General features: G+C 44.7%; 1 protein-coding gene across 2 annotated transcripts in view; it reads left to right on the top strand.

Moving 5' to 3' along the window:
• Positions 1-10,938, top strand: part of LOC125447609 (zinc finger SWIM domain-containing protein 4-like) — an 85,142-nt gene extending 74,204 nt beyond the window's left edge. For both annotated transcript variants that reach the window (XM_048522165.2, XM_048522164.2), the window contains exons 13-15: positions 4,126-4,289; positions 5,989-6,070; positions 7,327-10,938. In XM_048522165.2, the coding sequence (XP_048378122.2) occupies positions 4,126-4,289; positions 5,989-6,070; positions 7,327-8,189 (1,109 nt within the window). In that variant the 3' untranslated portion in view covers positions 8,190-10,938. The remainder of the gene's footprint in view (positions 1-4,125; positions 4,290-5,988; positions 6,071-7,326) is intronic.
• Positions 10,939-23,665: the final 12,727 nt, after the last annotated feature.

Here is a 23,665-nt window from a genome sequence, read left to right as displayed (position 1 = left end):
TGGGTCAAGTGCTGTCTGTTCAGTAAGACTCAACAGGATGAGACAGGAAAAGTGTTCCCAGTGCCTGGGCAGTCCAGAACCAGGGGTCACAGTTTAAAAGGCTATTTAGGACTGAGGTGAGGAGACCTGTCTTCACCCAGGGAGTGGTGAGTCGTTGGAAATCTCTATCGCAGAACACAGATGAGGTCAGAGCATGACATCTTTTCAGGAAAGAGTTCTACTTCATGCATTAGGATAAAGGGGTCAAGGAGTATGGGGAGAAAGTGAGAGCAGGGCACTGAGTTGGATGATCAGCCATGATCTCGTTGAAGGGTAGAGTGGGCTTAAAGGGCCGAATGGCCTACTCCTGTTGCTGTTTTCTTTGAACAGTGGTCGATCTGTGCATTTCCAGTAGGTTTTCTTCCTTTGTTTTTAAGAACAAGATGCTACTTTCAAATCTAACTTTAATGCGAAGTTTTCCCAACTTTCTGGCACGCTCCTTCTGAGCTGGGCCGACTCATTCCACAAAGGAACTTCCTGAAACTGAATTCCTGTAGTCACCAAGGTCCCCATGTTTGTTGAATTTCAATTGCTAGATGTAATGATGCAGGAATGCAGTCCTTGCTGCCAGAACTGATGCTTTTGACATGAGTTATTGGCTTCTACTTGCAATGGAGCCATTTTGACCTCCGCTTGTGGCTGTAACCAGCTGCCTGTATTTCACCACTTGCAAACTGCTCAGAAAGTAATCATGAGTGCCATCAACAGGCACCTGAGTATTACTGCACAGAAACCATTCTGGACTTAATTTTAAAAGCAGTGACCATGTAAAACAAAAAAAATGTAGGAGATAATGGCAACTGCAGATGCTGGAGAATCCGAGATAACAAAGTGTGGAGCTGGATGAACACAGCAGGTCAAGCAACATCTCAGGAGCACAAAAGCTGACGTTTCGGGCTAGACCCTTCATCACAATGGGTCGTCTTGCTCACCTAGGGTTAAACAAATTTCTTCTGAATATTTTCTCAAAACCTTCTTCTCCCAAACCTTGTCCAGGAAAGTTAACCAAAATGGAATTTTAACAAGAAAGGTCACAATCTTAGAGTAAGCCAAGACCAAATTGAATGTTACTTCTGCCTACACTGGATGCCTCTTTTGACGCTTCATTTGCCTGATTTAAACCCACTGAGCTACATCTTTGAAATTAATTTCAAAGTAAAAGGTCAAACTCTCAAATTCAGGATGTAGTTTCTGAACTGATGTAACTTTCGCAGTTGGAACGCAGTGGTTGCCTTCAGATAGGTAAAACAACTGGGGCTTGTTTTCACTGGAGTTAAAAGTGGCTTGTCTGAAAGTGGGGCATGTGGAAAGGATGTTGAGAACTAAGGGGCACGTAGAATCATAGAATCCCTGCAGTGCAGAAAGAGGCCATTTGGCCCATTTGACTGCGCCAGCTCTGCGAAGGGCAGCTTACCCAAGCCCACCCCATCCCTGTAACCCTGCATTTCCAATGGCCAGTCCTCCTAACCTGCTCATCTTTGGACTGTGGAAGGAAACCAGAGCACCCGGAGGAAACCCACATAGACACAGGGAGAATGTGCAAACTCCACACAGACAGTCACTTGAGAGTGGATTTGAATCCAGATTCCTGGCGCTGCGAAGCAGCTGTGCTAACCACTGAGCTGCCGTGCTGTCAGTCTGAACCATCTGGATTTTATGTTTATCTTCTGTGGATCTTCGAGCTATGCGTTGTTGCTACTGTAGTTTCTGTCAACCCTGTCACTGCTAACCAACAGCCATGAGAGTGCTTAGCACAACATTGTTCCAAAATGTGACATCGTACATATTACAACAATTACATATCCCTAAGTAGAGTCCGTTGAAATGGGAAGATGACATTGGAAGAACAAGGAAACTGCACATAGACCCTCACCCGAGGGTGGAATTGAATCCAGGATCCTGCTGCTGTGAGGCACCAGTGCTTACCAGTGAGCCACTTCTAATTCTTTAACAAAAAAAAATTGGTTGCACTTTTTGGACAAATATCCAGAGAGATTTTTTTTTGAGTTGCGTAACTTTGGAGCACTGCGCCTCAGAAGGCGGTGGGAGTGTACCTTTGAATGTTTTAAGTTGAAGGTAAATTGACTTGCTCGCCGAATGAGAATCTAAGGTTTTTAGATATCTGGGAATGTGGAATTTGAAAGCCAAACATACAGATAAATGATCTTGTTGAATGGTAGAAGGGGGCTCGAGGCCAAATAGCCCACATCACCACCTAGTTCATTCATTCATATCTGTTATCCAGGTTATTTAGCTATTGGGGGGAAAAAAAATTCAACAGCTTTGAAATGCACTGCATTAGAAGAATCCCAAGGGATAACTGGGTGGAGAAGAACTAGGACTGAATCAGCTGGAAGAGTAAGAACTCTTAAGTAATATCAAAATGATAAATTAAATTCTTTTTGGGCATATTATCCATGCTGAAGTTGTGAAACTTCATCACCACTGGATGGATCATTGGAAGAAGAGCATAAGGATGTCGGTCAAAGAAACTGCTAAACAAATTGGCTATGTTACCCGACCTCCGACAAAGCCCCCTGTTGGTACAATCGGAAAGTTTTGAAAACTATAATTGCCAGGTCGTTATGAAAAGTACTTGGATAATATCGAGTAGCCGAACTAGCTTACACAATACAGATCGGTATCCTTGAGAGCTGCACAATTGTGTTTGTCAGTTATTCACTTCAGACTCTCTGTTCCCCTTCCTCATGAACCTGTTCTTCCCAGTGTTTCTCAATCAACCATTCTACCGGAAGACCCCTGCTTTTACTGGACCTGCTTTCAAAACTCTTTCTGAAATTCATGGTTTCCTGAAAACTGAGCTTATGAAAACACCAGCTGTGATATGTGCTACTTCCACTTCAACGTCTGTCATTTTCAAGTTCTCCTGAGAAATTATATTTGCTTTTGCTTTTTAATCATCCTGTTTTAAAGTAAAAACACCTTCATTCAGGTCTCTGCCCTGGAGTTGTCATAGTCTTATGGCCTTTGTTTGGTTTCTGGATAATCTTGAGGTTTTGCTTCCAGGGCAAATTAGAAGTGATTATAATGCCTATTTTAAGTTGCTCAATGGGTGGGGTGGATTAGTAAGTCGTCCTTACTTTTTTTTAATGTCCCTCTTCTTGTGCCTTATAGTTTCATTGTGTTCAAGAGGGCCAGTAACAAGCAGCCTCCGGGCTCTTCCAAATTCCACTCAGCAATTCAGGGGATTACCTCTTTCACTATGAACTTTTTGTCCTTACGTTTGTTTATATCACTTACTTCAGAGATTGTAGCACAGTTCAGCTCGTCATACACCTGACCTGGAGTTCCTTGCACCTTATTTGGGAAAATACACTGCCTTGGAGGCAGGATGGCCAGCACAGTGGCTCAGTGGTTAGCACTGCTACCTTGCAGCATGATGGATGCCAGTTCGGTTCTACCCTCAGGGCAGCTGTCTTTGTGGAGTTTGCACATTCTCCCTGCGTCTGCGAGGGTTTCCTCTGGGTGCTCTGGTTTCCTCCCAGGGTCCAAAGATGTGGTGGTTAGGGTGGATTTGCCATGGTAAATTGCCCATAGTGTCCAGTGATATGCAGGCTAGGTGGATTAACCAGGGGAGAATCCAGGGTTCACAGGGAGAGGCTAGGGAGTGTGGGATGGCCTTCGGAGGGTTGATGTCGACTCCAGTGAGTACTCCTTCCACACTAGAGATTCTATCGTATGATAAAGTATTTCTTTCTAGTGTTTAAAAATAGTTTGCTTTATAGGTTCAATTTCCACAACACCTGTGATAGGAAATTACTTGTTCTAAATCATTTTAAATTGTCTTCCCCTTTCTTTTAAACCATGTTAACAATTTTTTCTTTAATTTTTATTTTGATAAAGTCCTCCTTCTAAGAATGCAATACCAGTTGTGACTCTTGAGCAAGTTGTTCAGAGCTTTTTGACCTAATAAGCCAGTTGGTTCATTGTGTATATATCGCGTTTCTAGACAAAACTAGAGCTGTGATAAATGAGCCAGAGGCTGCAGTTTAGACTCCTTTCTGCACAAGTATTCTTGCTTTCTCCTCACTAGTTTGATCAAATAATATTTCCTTTTTGTTGCAGGAGACCCAAAGTGGTTGAGAGTGGTCTTGGAATCCATTCAACAGAACATTCATTCTCCGTCACTCATATACAAGCTAGCACAGGATGCTTGCAAAACAGCTACACCACCAAATGCTGCACCTGACATTACACTCCTCAATGTATCCCTGGAGCTAGGGTTACAGGTAGGTCTGTTTTAATATTATTGAATTTGTGTCAGTTCACTGTCAATTCAGCATTTTAAAAGAAACCTCTCCCCTGTTTTTATCCTCCATATAATTTCTGCTGTAGAACGAAGTGTGGAATTGACGCATTATTTCCCATTATCCTAACAGCTTGCATTTTTATAGTGCCATTCATGTGGTGGGCTATCTTGAGGCACTCCACAGCAGCATTCTGTTGAAGTGTGCAGTGTTTGGCCCAAATCCCTGTAAGATATTAAAACAGGTGACTAAAGCTTTAAGAAATACCTTTAAAGAAGCAAAGCACAGTTTTGGGAAGGGAATTCCAGAGCTTGTAGCTGTTGAAGGTCCCATTCCACAAGGTGAGGCAGTCAAAATTGGGATTGCTTGTGAGGCTGGAATTGAAGGAGTGCAGAGGCCTGCGTTGCGGGACTGGAGGAGATTATGGAGCTGCATTAAGTGATGTCATGGGAGGGTTTGGAAATCCAGGCTAAGAATATTAGAATGGCAGTACAGTCTCAATGGGTTGAAGGGTCTCTTCTGTACTGTATGATTCTATGAAAATAGTTAACCACTGCCAGTGTGCGTGAGCTATGGCTAAAAAGGACTAGAGTTTTGATTGAGCCACAAATTACATTGGATGTAAGGTGGAAGACAATTTGAAAGAGTATTAGAATAATCAAATCTGGACGCTAGAAAATATGACTTAATATATTCCTGTTGCCCTTTCTTCACATTGAAAAGGATTTGACAATATAAAGCTATAAAAACCAACATTTAATTTGAAGGGATGGGGACATGACTTTTGCTGTGGGCTGATTTCTTGTAGCTGTGATCAATGACCAACCTGTACTTGCCGTCAGTTACTATCCTGCTGTGATGAAGTTTGTTTTATTTGAAACCCTGCTAGCAACACCAACTTGGAGCTCCCGGCACAATCCAGGTTGCTTTACGTGTTCATTTCCTGGCTTCAACTTGTGGCCTGTTACATGCTTTTAATTTGAGGATCTTCCAAGCACTGCATAGAGCAATACTGAGACTAAATGAATTGGCGTGAACTTGAAACTAATCAAGACACAATATTTGTGCTGTGTTTCAAACCCTTTAGGTGGTTGTAGGTGTTGCAAGGTGCAGCAAAGTGGGTGCTGCAAGGAGCAGTCTTGTCCTGTACCTCAGAGCAAGTGCAGAGCTGTTCTCTATTAAACCCTGATCCCTGTCTGTCTTCTCTGCATGTAGCATTATTTTGTACGGCTTTACTGAGACACTTCCATGCTGAAGGTATCACTTTGTAGTGAAGCTGTTTGGTTGAGGAATTGAATTTGCCTGTACATGTTAATTTGCTTGTGCATTTGTATGCTGTGCTGACTCATCCCTAGATATTTTAAGGATCTGTGGTAGGGACACAGTTTATTGCGGAGCCTCTGTTCAACTCTTACTTTTCAGCTGTACAATCTGCAGTAAGACCGTCTTGTGGGAGGTGAGCCTCAGTCTTATTTCACAGACACCCTGGTGCTGTGCTCTGTAGAAGGTCTTTCCTGGTTGTGGTAGAGACCCATTGTGCATTGCATCTAGCATCACAAAAAGCTAATGTTCTGGAAATTGAATGAAGTTGTCTTTAGAAGATCCACCTGTCATGTTTAAGTGATCAGAACTCGCAATGCCTTCTTACTGTACCCTGACTGGATGTCCTTCCTGTCTACAGGTCATGAGAATGACTCTGTCTACTATGAACTGGCGACGTCGTGAGATGGTCCGATGGCTGGTGAGCTGTGCAACAGAAGTTGGTAAGTAACAAGTTTTTAAAAATACGTTCTTGCATGGGATGTGGGTATGATTGGCAAAGCCAGCACTTATTACACATTCCTAACAGCCCTTGAACCGAAACTTGCTAAACCATTTAAGGGGACAGCTAAGAGTTAACAGCACTCAGGCAGCATGGTGGTTTGGTGGCTAGCACTGCTGCCTGGCAGCACCAGGGACCCGGGTTCCGTCTGTGTGGCGTTTGCACATTCTCCCATGTGCCTAAATGGGTTTCCTCCAATAGACCAAAGATGTGCAGGTTAGGTGAAGTGGCTGTGCTAAAATTAGCCATAATGTTGAGAGATGCACAGGCAAAGTGAGTTAACCATGATTAATGCAGGGTTGCAGGGACAGGATGCATCATTTCTCCTGCATGCTGTTTATTCTGTCACTGAGGCACAGTTCCATAGTCACTGCTGCTTCTTGAATGGCAACTGGTGCATGTTTGTTTGCAGCTGTGCAGTTCAACTAATGTGTACTTCATGTAAAAGACTGGGTGTGCTGTGCTGGGCATACAGTCTTCATCAAGATGCCTTGGCTTGTATTTATATACAGAACCAAGCGATATTGTAATTAATTGTGACACTCGCTCACTGGAGGCTATTCAGATGGAAACAGGGACCTTCATGCTTTCCCTGAAAGACAGAGATGTTACCTGCTCTGCGGTCACTGTTGTGGCTCTGAGCAAGAGTGGTGTCGGTTCCACTTACTTTGCAGATACGTTGCAAGTCCGTTGCTTCCAGTGCAGTACTGAGGCTGTCCTTTATCATCATCATTCTGATGAGACTAGCAAATCACTCTGGTCTCTTTTAGTGGATATAAATATTGTGGCCCTTAATTATCAAAACCATCACCTCCTTTATGGTAATTTTAGTCACTCTGGTATCTTGTACTGGTTGGCTTGATTCCTACAAATTACTTACTTTTTCTAGTTTATTTCTGTGACCTTTTTTTCATTTTTCCCCTCAGAATTTGTACTTCACAATCTGTACCTAGGTACATTTGTGCCTAAGACGGTGCTGTAAGTGGGTGACTTGTAAACATTTCACTGTACTCATTCAAGTACGTTTGACAAAGCTAATGCTAACATCAGAAGTAGTTCATTGGCTGTAAAGAGCGCCAGGATGCTTTGAGGTTATGCGTGGCATTGTATAAATGCAATCGGTTAATTGTTTTGGCAGCAATTGCGACCTGTCCTCTTGCACTGCTTGTTAAGGAGGCTGTCTCTTGTATCTTTCAGGTGTCTGTGCCTTGATGAATATAATGCAGAATTGGTATTCTCTCTTTACTCCAACTGAAGCCACTACAATAGTAGCTGCCACAGTAACCTCTCACGCCACTGTTCTGCGCTTGAGTTTGGACTATACCCAACGTGAGGAACTGGATAGTTGTGCTCGGACACTTGCACTCCAGTGTACAATGAAGGACCCTCAGAATTGTGCACTGTCAGCGCTGACGCTGTGCGAAAAGAACCACGTAGCCTTTGAAACCGCGTACCAGATTGTCTTGGACTCTGCCTCCACGGGGATGAGCTACTCGCACCTGTTCACCATCGCCCGGTACATGGAGCACAGGGGCTTCCCGATCCGGGCCTACAAGATGGCCAGTCTCGCCCTGTCCCACCTCAATGTCGCCTACAACCAGGACACCCACACCGCCATCAACGACGTCCTGTGGGCCTGCTCGCTGAGCCACTCGCTGGGCAAGAATGAGTTGGCTGCCATTGTGCCACTGGTAATCAAGAGCGTCCAGTGTGCCCCTGTGTTGTCAGACATTTTGAGAAGGTGGACAATGTCCGCCCCAGGCTTGGCCGGCGTTCCCGGCCGCAGGAATTCTGGGAAGCTCATGTCAACGGAGAAAGCCCCACTCTGCCAGCTGCTTAACGCGACGATCGATGCGTACATCAGCACCACGCACTCGCGTCTGACACACATCAGCCCCCGCCATTACAGCGAGTTCATTGAATTCCTCAGCAAAGCCCGGGAGACCTTCCTGATGGCTCAAGATGGGCACATTCAATTTACACAGTTCATAGACAACCTCAAACAGACCTACAAAGGCAAGAAGAAGCTCATGATGCTGGTTCGAGAACGCTTTGGCTGAAGTTCGGGACCCTGCCTGTCCCAAGTCTTCCTAGGTTGCAGTGGATTCCTTTGTTATCTTTTTTTTCTTCAAAAAAAAAGGGAGAAAGAGGCACAAACCTACCAAGTCATTCCACGTACATCAGTATTCCAGCGGCTGGAAAGCAGAGCCGTAACACAGCTGCACCCTTCCGAACAAACCCTCCTCTGCCCAGCTATTCGGTCAAAGGGGTCTGCTGAGGCTGGAGCTTCACAGCTCTCCCTCCAGCCTCTGCCTCTCTGCAGGGGGTTGGGGCTGGCGCTGGCAATAAGCGGGAGCCCACCAGTGTTTAAAAGGGGTCAGACTGGTAGGCGATGGGTGGGTCATCCTGACCGAGAGCCTCCCGGTCATTCCTTAGATCTGAGTGTTAGTTGTCTGTTTTGTGAAGCAGTTGTATACTGATAGAAAGTGTTCTATTGCAGTACCTGTTTAGAGCTGGCGTACATCGAGTTAGGGGTTGGTGGGGTGGGGGTTGGGGGTGTGGTGTGGTTGATGTGATGGTGCGAGCTGGTTAAATCTGCCAACTTTTTGTATGTTCCCCGCCTAATGGTTGAAGAATTTGCAAGAGTGCTTAAACCTACCTTTCTTCCCCCACCTTTTTTTAAAATGAGAAGTCCTAGAGTGGCAGGCTGCATCATTGGAAAGGGGCCCCTGTGGTGAAACTGTGTAGGGGGGGGGTAGTGGTGCGGGGGTGTGATTTGTTGTTGGACTGGCTTGACTTTTTGAACTGAGTTTTGTCAGTCCCCTTCCACTGCTACCTCTTCCCCTGCAGCAGAAACTCAGCAACATGAGCGAGGGCTGAGAAACTGAGGTGGTGTGGTGGGGGGGGGGGTGCAGTTTCGCGCTGGAACAACAGCGTGGTGCTCTTCCCAAAATTGAGTTACCCGAGCAGGGCGCTCTGCTCCGCAGCCTGTTACTCGTGTTCTCCTGCATATACATGAGAAGTGTGATGCCGACATTTAGTGCCAAAAAAAGGGAAGTGTTCCATTCCCAAGCACAGCCTAGATTTCACTCCATTATCAGTATTTTACGCTTTAAGTTTTCTGTTAAATTCAACCCCTTTAGGCTTTGGCTGGAGCAGTTTTCCATATACCTTGAATGTTTTGTGAATCACCTGTAGTGACCCTCCATTCAGCTTTGAGAAGGTTTAGACTGTGTGTATTCTGTTTTTCCTATTTGGGGTCACAGCTGAGTGCACCTCTTAAACTCCTCAATTGGGGCCATTGGTTGGAATGCTGCATCAGTCCAATTACAAAAGATCCTCTCAGAAGGCAGCATTTACTACAGGGTCATTTATTGAGGTGTCTTTAGTACCCTCCCCCCAATGCCTGGCCTGTCTCTCAAGCTTGTCAATGGTTTAGTTTCTCTGTAGCATTCCCTGTAACTCTTCAGAAAACGTGCAGAGCGATCTTAAAGTGCGCAAAAAAAGAAAAATTGATGCTGTAGTCATAGTTTCTCTCAGCAAGCCTGTCAAAAGGAATGCCGTCTTTTCGAAGAAGCAAGTCTGTGTGCTAGTTAGAATGCATGTGGAAGGTACCTTGATACTCTGTTCTCTGGGCCTGAGACAGTACGTGCAGGGAATTGAATTTCTTTCGTGTGGCATTCTCAAACCCCCTCTCACTACCCTGGCTTCCAGCCAGCTCAAACGTCGACCAAAAAAAACACTTACCTGGCAGCCCAGAAATCCCTATGGATTACCACAAACTGTCTGCTATACCAAAACTCCTCCGATTATATACCTCTTTGCAGTTTCTCGTGTCTCTCCCCTCCCTCCATCCCTCTGCCTGTCTCCGCCTCCCTCCATCTGTCTGTCTCCCTCCCCTTCCCTCCCCCTTTGTCTGTCTGCCTCCCCCCATCCCTATGTGTTTCGTCTCCCTGCCCCACAGTGCGCAGTGTCTTGTCTCCCTGTCTTGTATCCCTGCCCTGCGCGCCCCCTCTCTTCCTCCTCTCTCATCTGCCCCCGCCCCCCTCCTTCCTCCACTCCTTGTGTCTGTATCTCACCAACAAACTCCTGCCAAACTTGAATTTTAAAAAAGGAAGAAAAACAATAAGCCATTTCTGATCAGGCATGTGTTCTGTTTTTTAGTAAACATAAACCTGTGTGTGCTGTGACTGAGCCCAATCTCAGGGAAGAAGAAGGAAACGTCTTGTAAATAGTATTTTATTTGTCAAATTAATATGAAAGAAAGTTTAAAAGAACCTTTAATTTATGGACTGTGTGTATGCAGTACGTGAATTTCTTTTGTGGGCAAGCATTGTCATCTTTAACATTTTGATGTATTGCACAGCTGTACCAACAAACTTAAAACAGCTGCTGGTCAGTTTAATTGCTCTTGAGTTTTGTACAGTGTATCCCAAATTTTTTTGTTAAATATTTATTGAAGTTTGTAAATTGTTTCACTGTTGAGAAATAGACCTATTAAGACAATGAATTGCTGCACAGGTAGTTTTCTTTCTATCCTCTTGTGAAATGTTGCCCAAGTTCGTATAGCAGTGTGCACTTTTTGCACTAACGTTGTAGCCAGGATCGTCAGACAGTGATGGTGGATGCTCTGATGTTCTCTGTCACGTGCCTGACTAGCAGTCATCTGTCACGCTCTTGCTGCCTGCCGATTGGTGTTGTGTTGGAAGACCGTTGCCACTCTCCCTGTGCACCTTCCTTGACCATGTCCTGGAGTGGGACTTGGACCTGGTGTTTCTGGCTCAGAGGTGTGGACACTACCCACTGCACCACGAGACTACGTTTGTTGGTGCCACAGTGCATGTTGGGGTAGAACTGCAGTTTGTTTCTTTATTATTTCACTTGGCTAAACGGCAGTGCAGGAGCTTAGGGGAGCTGAGCTCACCTCTGCTTTCCTCTTCTCTCCTCTGTCCCTATCACCCCCAATCATAGCATCGACTTGTCTGATTTTAATTTTATGTCCAATAAAGTTGTGAGGGGGGTCTGGAAAATCCATGCTTAAACACTTCACTTTATATATACAACAAACACAGGGTGCTGGAGAAACAGGTGTTGCAGTATCTGTATGGAGAAAGCTGTTAATGTTTTTAGTCCAGTTACTATCAGAACTGAGTCCCTGGACTCTGTTTTCTTTATACATATGCTGCCAGACCTGTGTTTCTTCAGTTCTGTTATTGCGTGCATGTGCGTGTGTTTATTACTTAATTCCATGGAGGTTCCTTAAGTTAATGGCACTTGTTGCTATATTGATAATAGGCCACAGAGCCCTCCTTGCCTATTCAAAGGCCATCCATACCCTGGCCTCTTGCACAAGCTGCCCCTAACCATGGGGCCCAGGGCCCAGGTTTGTTGCCCCCTGCCTATGGCAGGGAAGTATTAGTATCCTGGACATGATTTTATAAATGTGAATCACTTTGAGTCATAACTAACCAAGTTTGGAAGTTGGTTTTAAGCTCTTATGCAGCCTGCTCTTGAGTGTACAAATATTGTGCAGAGTCACAGTTATCATTCTGTTTTGACAAAAGCAGGGGATTTTATCAGCCATTTGGACTGTAAGACACTCCTATAATTTAAGGACTGTATCTGTCCGCGTTTTTGAAGTAACTCTCCAAATTCCACCTTGATCAGGTGTGTTTCTACATCATAGAAAATAAAATGTGAGGCTGGATGAACGCAGCAGGCCCAGCAGCATCTCAGGAGCACAAAAGCTGACGTTTCGGGCCTAGACCCTTCATCAGAGAGGGGGATGGGGGGAGGGCTCTGGAATAAATAGGGAGAGGGGGGGAGGCGGACTGTAGGTGGGGAGGTAGGGAGGGGATAGGTCAGTCCAGGGAAGACGGACAGGTCAAGGAGGTGGGATGAGGTTAGTAGGTAGGAAATGGAGGTGCAGCTTGGGGTGGGAGGAGGGGATGGGTGAGAGGAAGAACAGGTTAGGGAGGCAGAGACAGGTTGGACTGGTTTTGGGATGCAGTGGGTGGAGGGGAAGAACTGGGCTTGTTGTGTGGTGCAGTGGGGGGAGGGGATGAACTGGACTGGTTTTGGGATGTGGTGGGGGAAGGGGAGATTTTGAAGCTGGTGAAGTCCACATTGATACCATTGGGCTGCAGGGTTCCCAAGCGGAATATGAGTTGCTGGTCCTGCAACCTTCAGGTGGCATCATTGTGGCATTGCAGGAGGCCCATGATGGACGTGTCATCTAAAGAATAGAAGAGGGAGTGGAAATGGTTTGTGACTGGGAGGTGCAATTGTTGCGAACCGAGCGGAGAGACTCCGTGACTCCCTTGTTCGCTCCACACTGCCCTCCAACCCCACCACACCCGGTACCTTGCCCTGCAACCGCAGGAAATGCTACACTTGCCCCCACACCTCCTCCCTCACCCCTATCCCAGGCCCCAAGATGACTTTCCACATTAAGCAGAGGTTCACCTGCACATCTGCCAATGTGGTATACTGTATCCATTGTACCCGGCGTGGCTTCCTCTACATTGGGGAAACCAAGCGGAGGCTTGGGGGCCGCTTTGCAGAACACCTCCGCTCGGTTCGCAACAAACAATTGCACTTCCCAGTCACAAACCATTTCCACTCCCCCTCCCATTCTTTAGATGACATGTCCATCATGGGCCTCCTGCAGTGCCACAATGATGCCACCCGAGGGTTGCAGGAACAGCAACTCGTGTTCCGCTTGGGAACCCTGCAGCCCAATGGTATCAACGTGGACTTCACCAGCTTCAAAATCTCCCCTTGCCCCACCGCATCCCAAAACCAGTCCAGTTCGTCCCCTCCCCCCACTGCACCACACAACCAGCCCCTCTCTTCCCCTCCACCCACTGCATCCCAAAACCAGTCCAACCTGACTCTGCCTCCCTCACCTGTTCTTCCTCTCACCCATCCCTTCCTCCCACCCCAAGCCGCACCTCCATCTCCTACCTACTAACCTCATCCCACCTCCTTGACCTGTCCATCTTCCCTGGACTGACCTATCCCCTCCCTACCTCCCCACCTATACTCTCCTCTCCACCTATCTTTTTTTTCTCTCCATCTTCGGTCCGCCTCCCCCTCTCTCCCTATTTATTCCAGAACCCTCACCCTGTCCTCTCTGATGAAGGGTCTAGGCCCGAAACGTCAGCTTTTGTGCTCCTGAGATGCTGCTGGGCCTGCTGTGTTCATCCAGCCTCACATTTTATTATCTTGGATTCTCCAGCATCTGCAGTTCCCATTATCACTGTTTCTACATCATGCCTGGTGGCGTTCATCCGAGCTAGGTCTATGGTAATGAATAGGATCAGTATTGTAAGCAAAGAACAAGCAAAAGTTACAAGCTACAAAGTTTCCACCATGAAGGATTTGGATCAGAACTGTCAGAATCCTCTGCTCATGAAACCATGCAACATGTTGGAGATATAAGGTTGTCAGCTGCCACCTTGTGGCTGTAAGTATTGTTGCAAGTTGAGAATTTACTGCCTATTCCTAATTGACTAGAATTACATAGGTCTGAGAGGCTCTGATAGCTATGTTGATATGGTCCTGGAGTCACACGTGGACCAGACCAGGTATGTTTGACTGAATTCGTTTTGCTAAAGGAGAGATTTAGCTCGCCTGTAACTTAACAGCAGTGCAATCATTTCACTATTTTTAAAGCTGTCATCAGCTTTTCTGTTTCTGAATTCCATTTAAACAGAACTAAAACTTCTGAGCAGCTGTGCAGGACCTGAGTAGCAGTCACAAAGGATATGAATTGTTAGAATAAGGATGGGGGGGGGGGGGGGGGGGGGGGGGGGAGGGGGGGGAGGGGGGCGGGCGGGCAGGAGGAGGAAAGAGTGGATGATGGTATTCATGACCTCTGCATTAATCTCTGATTCTTCTGCTCTTTCCAAAGGGCTTTGCAAACTAAAGCAGTGAGTATGGGGAATCTGAACAAATGGTGTCCAATCCTCAGTGAATTGAATTAAACTGCATCAGTGAAGCCTATAGTTTCTGCTGGTGTGGCACCTCCAGGATAAAACCTAATGCTGACTTTGTTCAACATGATTTCCTTCTGATAATGGACAGCAGCTTACCACCTTGAGTTCTCTAATTTTTTTCAGTCCACCTCAGTTGTAGAGATGTACAGCACAGAAAAACACCCTTCAGTCCAACTCTTCCATGCCGACCAGATATCCTAAATTAATCCAGTCCCATTTGTCAGTGTTTGGCCCCTGTCCCCCCCTCCATGTACCCGCCCAGGTGCCTTTGAAATGTTGTAATTATACCAGCCTCGACCACTACTTCTGGCAGCTCATTGCATACACACACCACTTTTTGTGGAAAAAGTTGCCCCTTAGGTGTCTCCTCTTTTTTGGATCTTTCCCCTCTCACTTTAAACCTATGCCCCTCTAATTTTGAACTCCCCCACCTCAGGAAAAGGACCTTGACTGTTCACCCTGTCTACACCCCTCATGATTGTATAAACCTCTATAAGGTCACTCCTCAGCCTTTGACAATGCAGGGAAAATAGCCTCAGCCTATTCAACGTTACCCCATAGCTCAAATGCTCCAAGCCTGGTAACATCCTTGTCCGTCTTTTTCTGCACCCTTTGAGTTTAGTACCATCTGTTCGAAAATTATCACAGGAACTGTTAAGACTTGAACCCAGGCCTCCCAGCTACCACCCAACCACAATCTAACTGACTCCTATTGACTCAGAGGCACTGTCACCCACATCTCGGAAGTCTGCTCAGATATCACTGTTTGTATTCATGGTAGCTGTTAACCTGAGCACCCACCCTGGCTAATGTAGAGGGAATCAGATTGCTGAATAATAACGTAGTTAAATATTTGGGGATTTGGCCCATTGTTTATCCCTGAAATACACTCTGATCATCTTGTTGCTCTTTCCAGCCATTTAAGCTGCTCCAACCTCCCACATTTTAACTAAACCAAACACATCAAAACAAGAGTTATGTTGGGCATTTTTAGTTTTTGAGCCAACCTCATAAATTTATGTATTTGTGTGAAGCCGTTTAATGTACAGAGCAAAAACTCCAGTACTTCAGAAGATTTTAAAAAAAAGGATTCCACAAGAAAAATCTCAAAATTGCTCAACAGAGAAGCTTTTCAAGAAGATTGTAAGAACTTTGACGGGAGAGAGAAATCAGAATTTGGGTCAAAAACTGGCAGTGCATAAGCAGCCAGGATTTTTTCCACAATCCATTCACTGATTGAGGATCTTGCTAGCTAACCCAGTATTTATTACCATTCCCTAATTGCCCAGAGGGCAGTCAAATGTCACCCGGATTGTTGTGATTCTGGACTCACGTAGGCCAAACCAGGCAAGGATGGCAGCTTTCTTTGCTGAAGGACTTTTGACTGAACCTGATGGGATTTTCCCCTGACATTTGGCAATGGTTATCATTAGATTTATGATTCCGGGTATTTATTTAATTCAAAGTTGACCATATGCCATTGCGGGATTCGATCCTGGGTGTCCAAAACATTATCCAGGTCTCTATATTGATGGGAAGGGAAAAGCCCATGGAAGGATCAAAATAAAGTGTTTTGAATGTTTCTTTGGGGAGCTTGGGAGTTAAGGTAGATCTGTGGAGAGTTTTATTTATTTAATTTATCAGATATGGGTGCTGTCAAGGCTAGCTTTTTTATCCATCCTTAATTTCCCTTAAAGGGTCGAGCACTTGGCACAGGCCAGTATATGAGAAGCAGGGTGATCTCTCAGATCACATTTTTCTGAACGATGGTGATTTGGCAAACGTTTGGAATGTGTACAGCTGCAGGTCACAGAAGCCCTGGGATGAGGCTTTTAGCTGCAGAGACGTGGCTCTGCTCATGCAGCTCCCTCAATGAGTTGCATTGGTTCTCTGTTCGTGTGCAAATAGCTACACATCCCTTCTTTCCTTTCCCCACCCCACCCCCAGAAAAATCTCCCCCTGTGGTGGGTAGAGTCTGTAAGTAGTTTTGGATGCTTTTAAGGGGAAGCACATCTGAGAGTCAGGAATAGAATGTGGAAGTCAAAAATGAGCAGTTTCTTTGGTCTACATTGTGTTGTTCCATGTGCAATCTTTTACCCTCCCTCTTGCATTCACATTCTCCAGTCGTCTGATTCTGATGTGTATCTCCATTCTGTCTCCACACCATCTTTGAAAAGAAGCAGCTTCAGTTGCCTTAACCCAAGCTTTGAAATGGCCCCTACTCCTGTGTTTCTACTTGCATCCAAACCACTTCATAGCCTCGAGTCATACAGCGTGGAAACAGACCTTTCGGTCCAACCAGTCCAAGCTAATGTTCCCAAACTTAACCAGTTCCACCTGCCTGCTCCTGGCTCGTATCCCTCCAAACCTTTCCTATTCATGTACTTCTCCAAATGTCCTTTAAATGTTGTAACTGTGACCACTTCTGCCACTTAGGCAGTTCATTCCATGTCACTTGCCCTCCTGTGTGTTTACAAAGAAAATACCCCTCGTCATCTTGAAATCTATCTTCCTTCACCTTTAAAAATATGTGTACTAGTCTTGAAGTCCGTCACCCTAGGGGAAAAGTCTTTTTGCTGTTCACCTTAACTGTGCCCTCATGATTTTATAAATCTCTACAAGATCACCCTCTTAACCTCCTGCACTCCTGTGGGGGAAAAGTCCCAGCCTTTCTTTAGAACTCAAATCTTCCTTACCTGGCAACATCCTGGTAAATCTCTTCTAAACCTTCTCTACCTTAGTAATAACATTACTATAATAGGGTGACCAGAAATGACACAGTTCTTCAGAACAGGCCTCACCAATGTCCTGCACAACCTCAACTCCTGTACTCAAAGGTCTGAGCAATGAAAGCAAGTGTGCTGAACACCTTTTTAACTACTCTGCCTATTTGTGACACAAAATTCAAACATTTATTTTACCTTGCTTCCTCTGTTCTACAATGCTATTGAAGGCCCTACCGTGACTTGTATAAGTCCTGTCCCATTTGTACCAAATTGTACTCCATCTGTCATTTTAGCTATCATCTTTGTCACTGATTTGAGATTTCAGTCATCATTCAGTTAGGGCACCTTTCAAGCTGCCAATGTTGGTGATGGTTTTGTGTCAATGCTTTAAGGGAGTCTAATGGAACAGTGGTACTGCCCATACCTCTGAGGAGCATGTAAGAACATCTCTCAACAGGTTGATTTTAGAAAATATCTGCAAAAAGGAGTTAAAAATCTTTGCTAGTGTTTTTGAGTCCCACCTCCCACTTTCAAACTCTCATTTGAAAGCCCAAGAACTGGAGAGAATGGTGAATAATTCTGTTGTAAGTGAGATGCCACCAGAGGGCGATGAAATCAAGGAGGTAAGTTGCAAACGCAGTGGAAATTCTGCAGTATCACCATCCAGCTAATCCTGAGACTAGCTTGCACACATGCTTGGTCTGTGTCTCTCTCTGCGACTGCCTCCCCCCCCCCCCCCCCACCCCCCCCCCCGCTTCTCTCCCCCCCCCACCTCTCTCTTTCTCTCTCTCTCTCCCTCTCTCTCTCTCTCTCTCTCTCTCTCTCTCTCTCCCCCCCTCCCCCTTTTCCAGCATCCTGCTGTCAATCATCTATCTTGCTTCCGGAACCTAAATGTTAAAAGTTGAGAAGTTGTTCCAAAGCCTTCTGCAGGCTGAGCTCTCCACAGCTTTGTAAATCAGGAGGCAAACACTTAAAACAAAAAAACTGCAGACTTGGCAGAAAAATCGCAAGTTACTATTTGAAGCTGTGAATGCAAATCTCATTATGGTGCCTATTTAATATCCATTTAGGTCAGAGCAGTTTGCAGAAATTATAGAGCTTTAGATGGTTTTATTTTTAAGAAAACTTAGTCATTTAGCATGGAATCGGTCCCTTCAATCCAACTCATCCATGTTGACCAAGTTTCCTAAACCGAACTAGTGCCCATTTGTCTGTATCTACCCCATTACCCTCCAAGCCCTTCCTCTCCATCTACCTGTCCAAGTGTCTTTTACGTGTTGTTATAACGGTTCTTGCATTACCATTTCCTCTGGCAACTTGTTCTATATACACACCACACTCTGCATGAACAGGCTGTCAGTCAGGTACCTTTTTTAAAATCTTTGCCCTTTCACCTTAACCCCATGCCCTCTAGTTTTCAACTCTTCCCTCCCTTGGTGAAAGGCTTTTGCTATTCACTTTATCTTTTCCCCTCGAGATTTTATAAATCTCTTGCGCTCCAGTGAGAGACGTCCTTAAATATCCTCAAATCTTTTCTGCCATTCTCCGTTTGAATAATATCCTTTCCAAAACAGGGTGAGCAGAACTGTTATATACTACTCCGACTTCAACATGATGTCCCAACTCCTGTACTCAATGGTCTGAGCAATGAAGGCAAGCGTGCCCAATGACCACTTAACCTCCCTGTCTACGTGAGATGCAGCTTTCAAAGCTATGTATCTGAATGTCTAGGTCTCTCCAGCTGCAATGGGATGTAATAATTCTCCCTGATACAGGGAAGCCTGAACCTCATGCTCCAAGTCCAATCCATTAATACATTCAAAATGTAATGTGTGCAATGTTGTACGTCTCATAAATACCACCCATCTTTAAGTACTTTGCACTGAAAGCAGCCCAGTTTTGGTAGCATTCTTGTAAGTCTCTCCTCTAGCTCCAGTGTAATCAACTGTTTCTATGATGAACTGTATCCGTTACTCAAGCTGTGGTTTAATTCACATTTGTACACTGCTCTTGGAAAAACCTCTACTCTTTGTACTTTGCCTCCCAGCTCTCTCTCTTCACCCCCCCCCACCCCCACCCTCTCTGTCTCTTAGTGCGACTTTCTTTTTAATACCTCTGACTCTGTCTGGCCCTAGAGCCCAAGTGTGAAGAGGAGAGTGATGCAGGAGTTGAGTGGGAGGAGGACAGAGACATGGGCCTCAACTACTAAGCAGCGATCTCACAGCTCTTGAGACTCCTAATCAACATATAAGAATTGCACATGCCGGAAATCTGAAAGACAAAAATTGCTGGAGCAACACTGTTGGTCTGGTAGTGTCTATGGAGAGAAAGTGGAGTTTGTGTTTCCAATTTGGTGCCCTTTCTTCAGAATAAGTCCTTGTAGCCTTTATCTTTTACCACGCTCCATGATTTCTCACCTCAACAACAGAAATTCATTTAAACCAAGATATTGCTTCTCATAATTTAGTGGTGTGTGTGATCATGTGTCTTAATTTGCGCATTTGAGTCCTGAAGGGAGTCTTGAACCCATGATGCTGGGATCTGGAGCCATGAGCCCTGTTCACAAAGTTGCAGTTGCTAGTACACTCACCCACGCTGGAGTAAACGCAATCCATATTTGACATGAACATGCCAGTTAGCACAAGTTTCAGTGCCAGTCTAACACTGCACTGCAATGCTGAAAGCCAGATGTGCTTTCTTCCAGATGAGCTATTGAACAGATTCCTTTTGTAGATGTTATAAAGGCCATATGGCACTCATTTGAAGAGCAAGGGCGATCTTGCCTGGTGCTGTGACCAATAGTTATTCCCTCAACCACCACTGCCAATAAATTAATATTTCTTGAAGCCTTGCTGTGCACAAGTTAACCACTTTGTCCATGAGCGGACTTTTAAAAGCTGTTTGGAGTGGTCTTTGATTATGTGTTTGGAGATATTTGGAATGAACAAAGAGCTAATCTACTTTTGGTTGAGGGAGCACTTTAACAGATGCTCTGTCTCTTTCTTCGTGAATTGTGAATTGAGAGTTCTTTCAAGCTGGTGGCAGAGTGAGAAGCTGCAGTGGAAGCTCCTCTGCTCGACAGTTTCCTTTCCTTTTCTGAGACAGCAGGAATTGCAGATGCTGGAGTATCTGAGATAACAAGGCATAAAGCTGGGTGAACACAGGCCAAGCAGCATCAAAGGAGCAGTAAGGCAGATGTTTGGGGTCTGGACCCTTCTACAGAAAAAAAGAACTTGAAGTATCCATGGGTAGGTACTCTGTCATGTTACCGCTCAGTGCCATCTTAAGTATAGACTTGTCGGGAACTCAGTGAGCCCAGTGAAAATAAATTGATTTCCCCGTGGCAAAAATACTGACAAAAAAAAGGATTGATGTTGTATCAAGTGTAGGGATCAGACCGCTCTGCCTCCTTCCTCCCAGTGCGACTGGGAAATACCCAAAGTACATGAAAATGTTGGCTGAGACCCAGCCCCTGCTTACACCACCCATATAGCTCCCCATGGCTGTCTGAAGCACAGGTAAACATCACTGCTGCCAATCAGCCCATTCCCTCCAGCAAGTGAAGGTGCAGGGGATTACAAGTTTTAAAACAAAAGCACTGCTTTTAAATAAAATGACACTTTAAATGTGCTCTTTTAATCACTGAGGGTGGGAGATGCTTGGAGCTGTCTGAGCAAATCTGTGTAATTTCAATAGGAGTGAGTGTTCCGTTCCCTGACTGATATTGTCCAAATCCTTGTACATTTTCCCTTCTAATGAAGTTACTTTAAAAGGAAATTTTAATTGTGCAGCAATCTCTATGAAACAATCTTCCTCTGCCTCTTAAATGATATTAAGATTTGAGTGAATGTTGTAAATTTAGCTGTTAATGGGTGACAGTTGGAGCAAAGCCCAGTCTGATTCTTTCCTGTCCACTGTCTTACCACCCCCATCCCAAACCTCCAGCTGATTCTGTCTCCTCTCCCTTCCCCCACCAACCCCCTGCCAACCTCCCAGGATTGGCTGCATTGCAATCGCCAAATCTTAAACCCAGTGCAAGTTCCTCATTGCATCACAACCCAGGAATCAGATCTGAAACTTATCGTCATCTCTTTCTGGTTTCTTATCTTCCCTGGGCACTCTGTAATCTCACCACACCAGCCTGCTTTTCATTTGGTAAAATAAATAACGTGGCAATGTCTGTGTTTTTTCTTTGAGGAAAAAAAAACAGACATTGCCACGTTATTTATTTCTCAAGATGAAGTGCATTTTGACATGTGGCAGCCTGAAAACTCTCTGGAATCCCCTTGGGAATATGTAAAGACTCTGGAATTTTGGATTAATAATCTCTGATGCTTTAGAGCTCTCTCTCTCTCTGGGCTCGCTACTGTCTTATTTGTGAAACTCAGCCAGTGGCTGCCAGTGTGGCCTGAGATGGTTGCCCTCTGGGCATAGCTATCTAGACCCCTTTGTGATGACCCAAACATTTTATTGATGCATGCAGTGCTTGTACATGCCTGGAAAACTGCACTGTACGCTCAGACTTCCATTAACTAGCAGCAGTCTCTGTTAGCTTCCAGTCAAAGCACTATATAACTGTACACACTTTTTGGAAATGGGCCATGAAATGGGGAAAAAAAACTAAGGGGACCAAGATTGTGTCTTTTGTCTTGGCTTGTCTAAAAACAGTTTTCTTTACTACACCCTTCTGTAAGCATTTGAGGAATTATTTTCTGTCTTTGCCAACTTTGGCGCCCAAAACATCTTTTGCTTGGGTTGGAAAATCTCTTGATTTACACTTACTCAATGACTGTTGCCTTCAGGCATCCCACTCAGTAATGGCTCTCAATCTCTGGAAAACTTGCCATAAAACTAATTAGTTGAAAGCCCTCCTCAATTTGGAGATACACGATGTTGTCATGAGGTCCACTCTCCTGTGTCAAGCCTCACAGGATGAAGGTTAGTTTCTGAATCAATCGAAACAACAATTTGACAATGATACCTCCCCACCTCTAATTCAATTTGTCTTTGCATCAAAGATGCTTCCTTTCTGGGTTTGCAAGTGATCAGAACAGCATTGGAGATGGAAGAACTGGGTAGCTTACCTTCACAGAGCTGGAGCTGCCTGAATTTCTCTGCATGGGAAAGGCCTTCAGATTGAGAGCTAGTAATGGGTCTGATGGGTGGAATGTATTCCAAAGCTGAGCTGTCATGCTAACATTCAATCAACTGTGGGATCTGGGCACGGAATTAGGTCCAAGAGCTCAGCTTATGCTTGTTAAATGTAGGGCATGCAGGGTAGTTTGATCTTAATAGGATAATAGGTTGCCACAACATCATGGGCTGAAGGGCCTGTACTGTACTGTACTATGTTTCCTTTCCATGTTTCTTGTACCATTCTCTGTAATTGGAAGTTGGCCAAGGTACACCCTCTGAAGATAGGTGGCTTACTCTTGGATGTGTCCTGACTTTGTCAAGGACAAATGTGGCTCGTTAAAAAGCCACTTCCCCATAGAAAGCACAGATTGTTGGGTTTTGAGGGCAAGCATAACAAGCAATAATATTTTTCTAATTTGCTTTAACGCTTGACTAGGGATAATTTAGGCTTGTGTTGTAGCATCATGTGGAACCACTCCAGCTATATTTATTGTGTAATAGTTAATAGTGGGCATATGTATGAATACACTTGGATCATGGGGCAATTTTATCTCCCACTGTGCCAACATGAGGACCATATTCTTTTACAATAACTCATGAAATGCCACTACTTGCCACATGACACTTCCTATAAACTTGTCAGCCAAGGTAGTATTGAGTTGCTGGTGATGATACAAAGGAAGTCATACATTTGCATAGCATTTTTCATAACCGCTACTGAAAAGTGCTTTGTAGCTAACCAAATATTGCTGAAGTGTAAAACATGTATTGTAAAAACGCAAACACTGCGATCAATTTGCATACGGTAAGCTCCCGCAAGCAGCAATGTGATAATAACCTGTCAATCTGTTGCCTTGTTGTCAGTTGTTGGTTAGGACAGCAGGCCGAAATTGCCTGTTCTTCGTTAGCTTGATGTTACTGAATCAGTTTAGATACAATTCCTGTACAGTTCTCCATCAGTAAATGGCTGTATCATGGACCAGCCCAAACCCCCTCAATATATCCAGAAGCTAGCATTGGCCTTAACTTTTTCTTAGTTTAAAGGTGGTGTAAACTGATGCATTTTGGATGCAATTTGATTGGTCAAACTTTCCCATTTAATGCAAAGCACACTTTATTCGTAAATCATAGTCAAATGCAACAAAGCAAGGAAGAAATTGGAATAATTTTAACTTTGTTGGAAAACTTAACAAAACGATACTTAACTACTGCACAGTAATTGTTCCACCGTAGTAACGTCCCACAAACCGTCCCTTAGCAAAAAGCAAATTCAGTAAAACAGATTGTATCACATCCAATTCAGCGTTCCAGGAGGAAAAACATCAAAAGAAAACTCTGAGGGGGTGTGAGAGAGAGAGAGAGAAAAGCAGCAGGGAAAGATCTACTGTGGCTTCTAAAACCAGCTTCAAGACCGCTGTAACAGCTTCCTGGAAAAATAAAACTCAAAATCCTGGTTCTGTAGGTTTTTCCTGCTCATCCAGGCTACTAATATTGTTCCAACTTCAGGGGAAAAATCTCACAAACTGCTTACTTTATTGAATTCAAACAGACAGCACCTCTCTTCAACACAAAAAGGGCCAAATACACCTCTGAAAGTCTCACTACTGTCACAGTTGCTAGAAATAGTGAACGTTGTAGGGAAGAATTTCTGTAGTTGCTCCTGGAATCCTTGCA

This window comes from Stegostoma tigrinum, chromosome 35 (assembly GCF_030684315.1).
Source record: "Stegostoma tigrinum isolate sSteTig4 chromosome 35, sSteTig4.hap1, whole genome shotgun sequence".
Taxonomy (NCBI): Eukaryota; Metazoa; Chordata; class Chondrichthyes; order Orectolobiformes; family Stegostomatidae; genus Stegostoma; species Stegostoma tigrinum.
The sequence above is the reverse complement of the archived record's forward strand: the minus strand, read 5'-3'. Positions and strand labels throughout refer to the sequence as shown.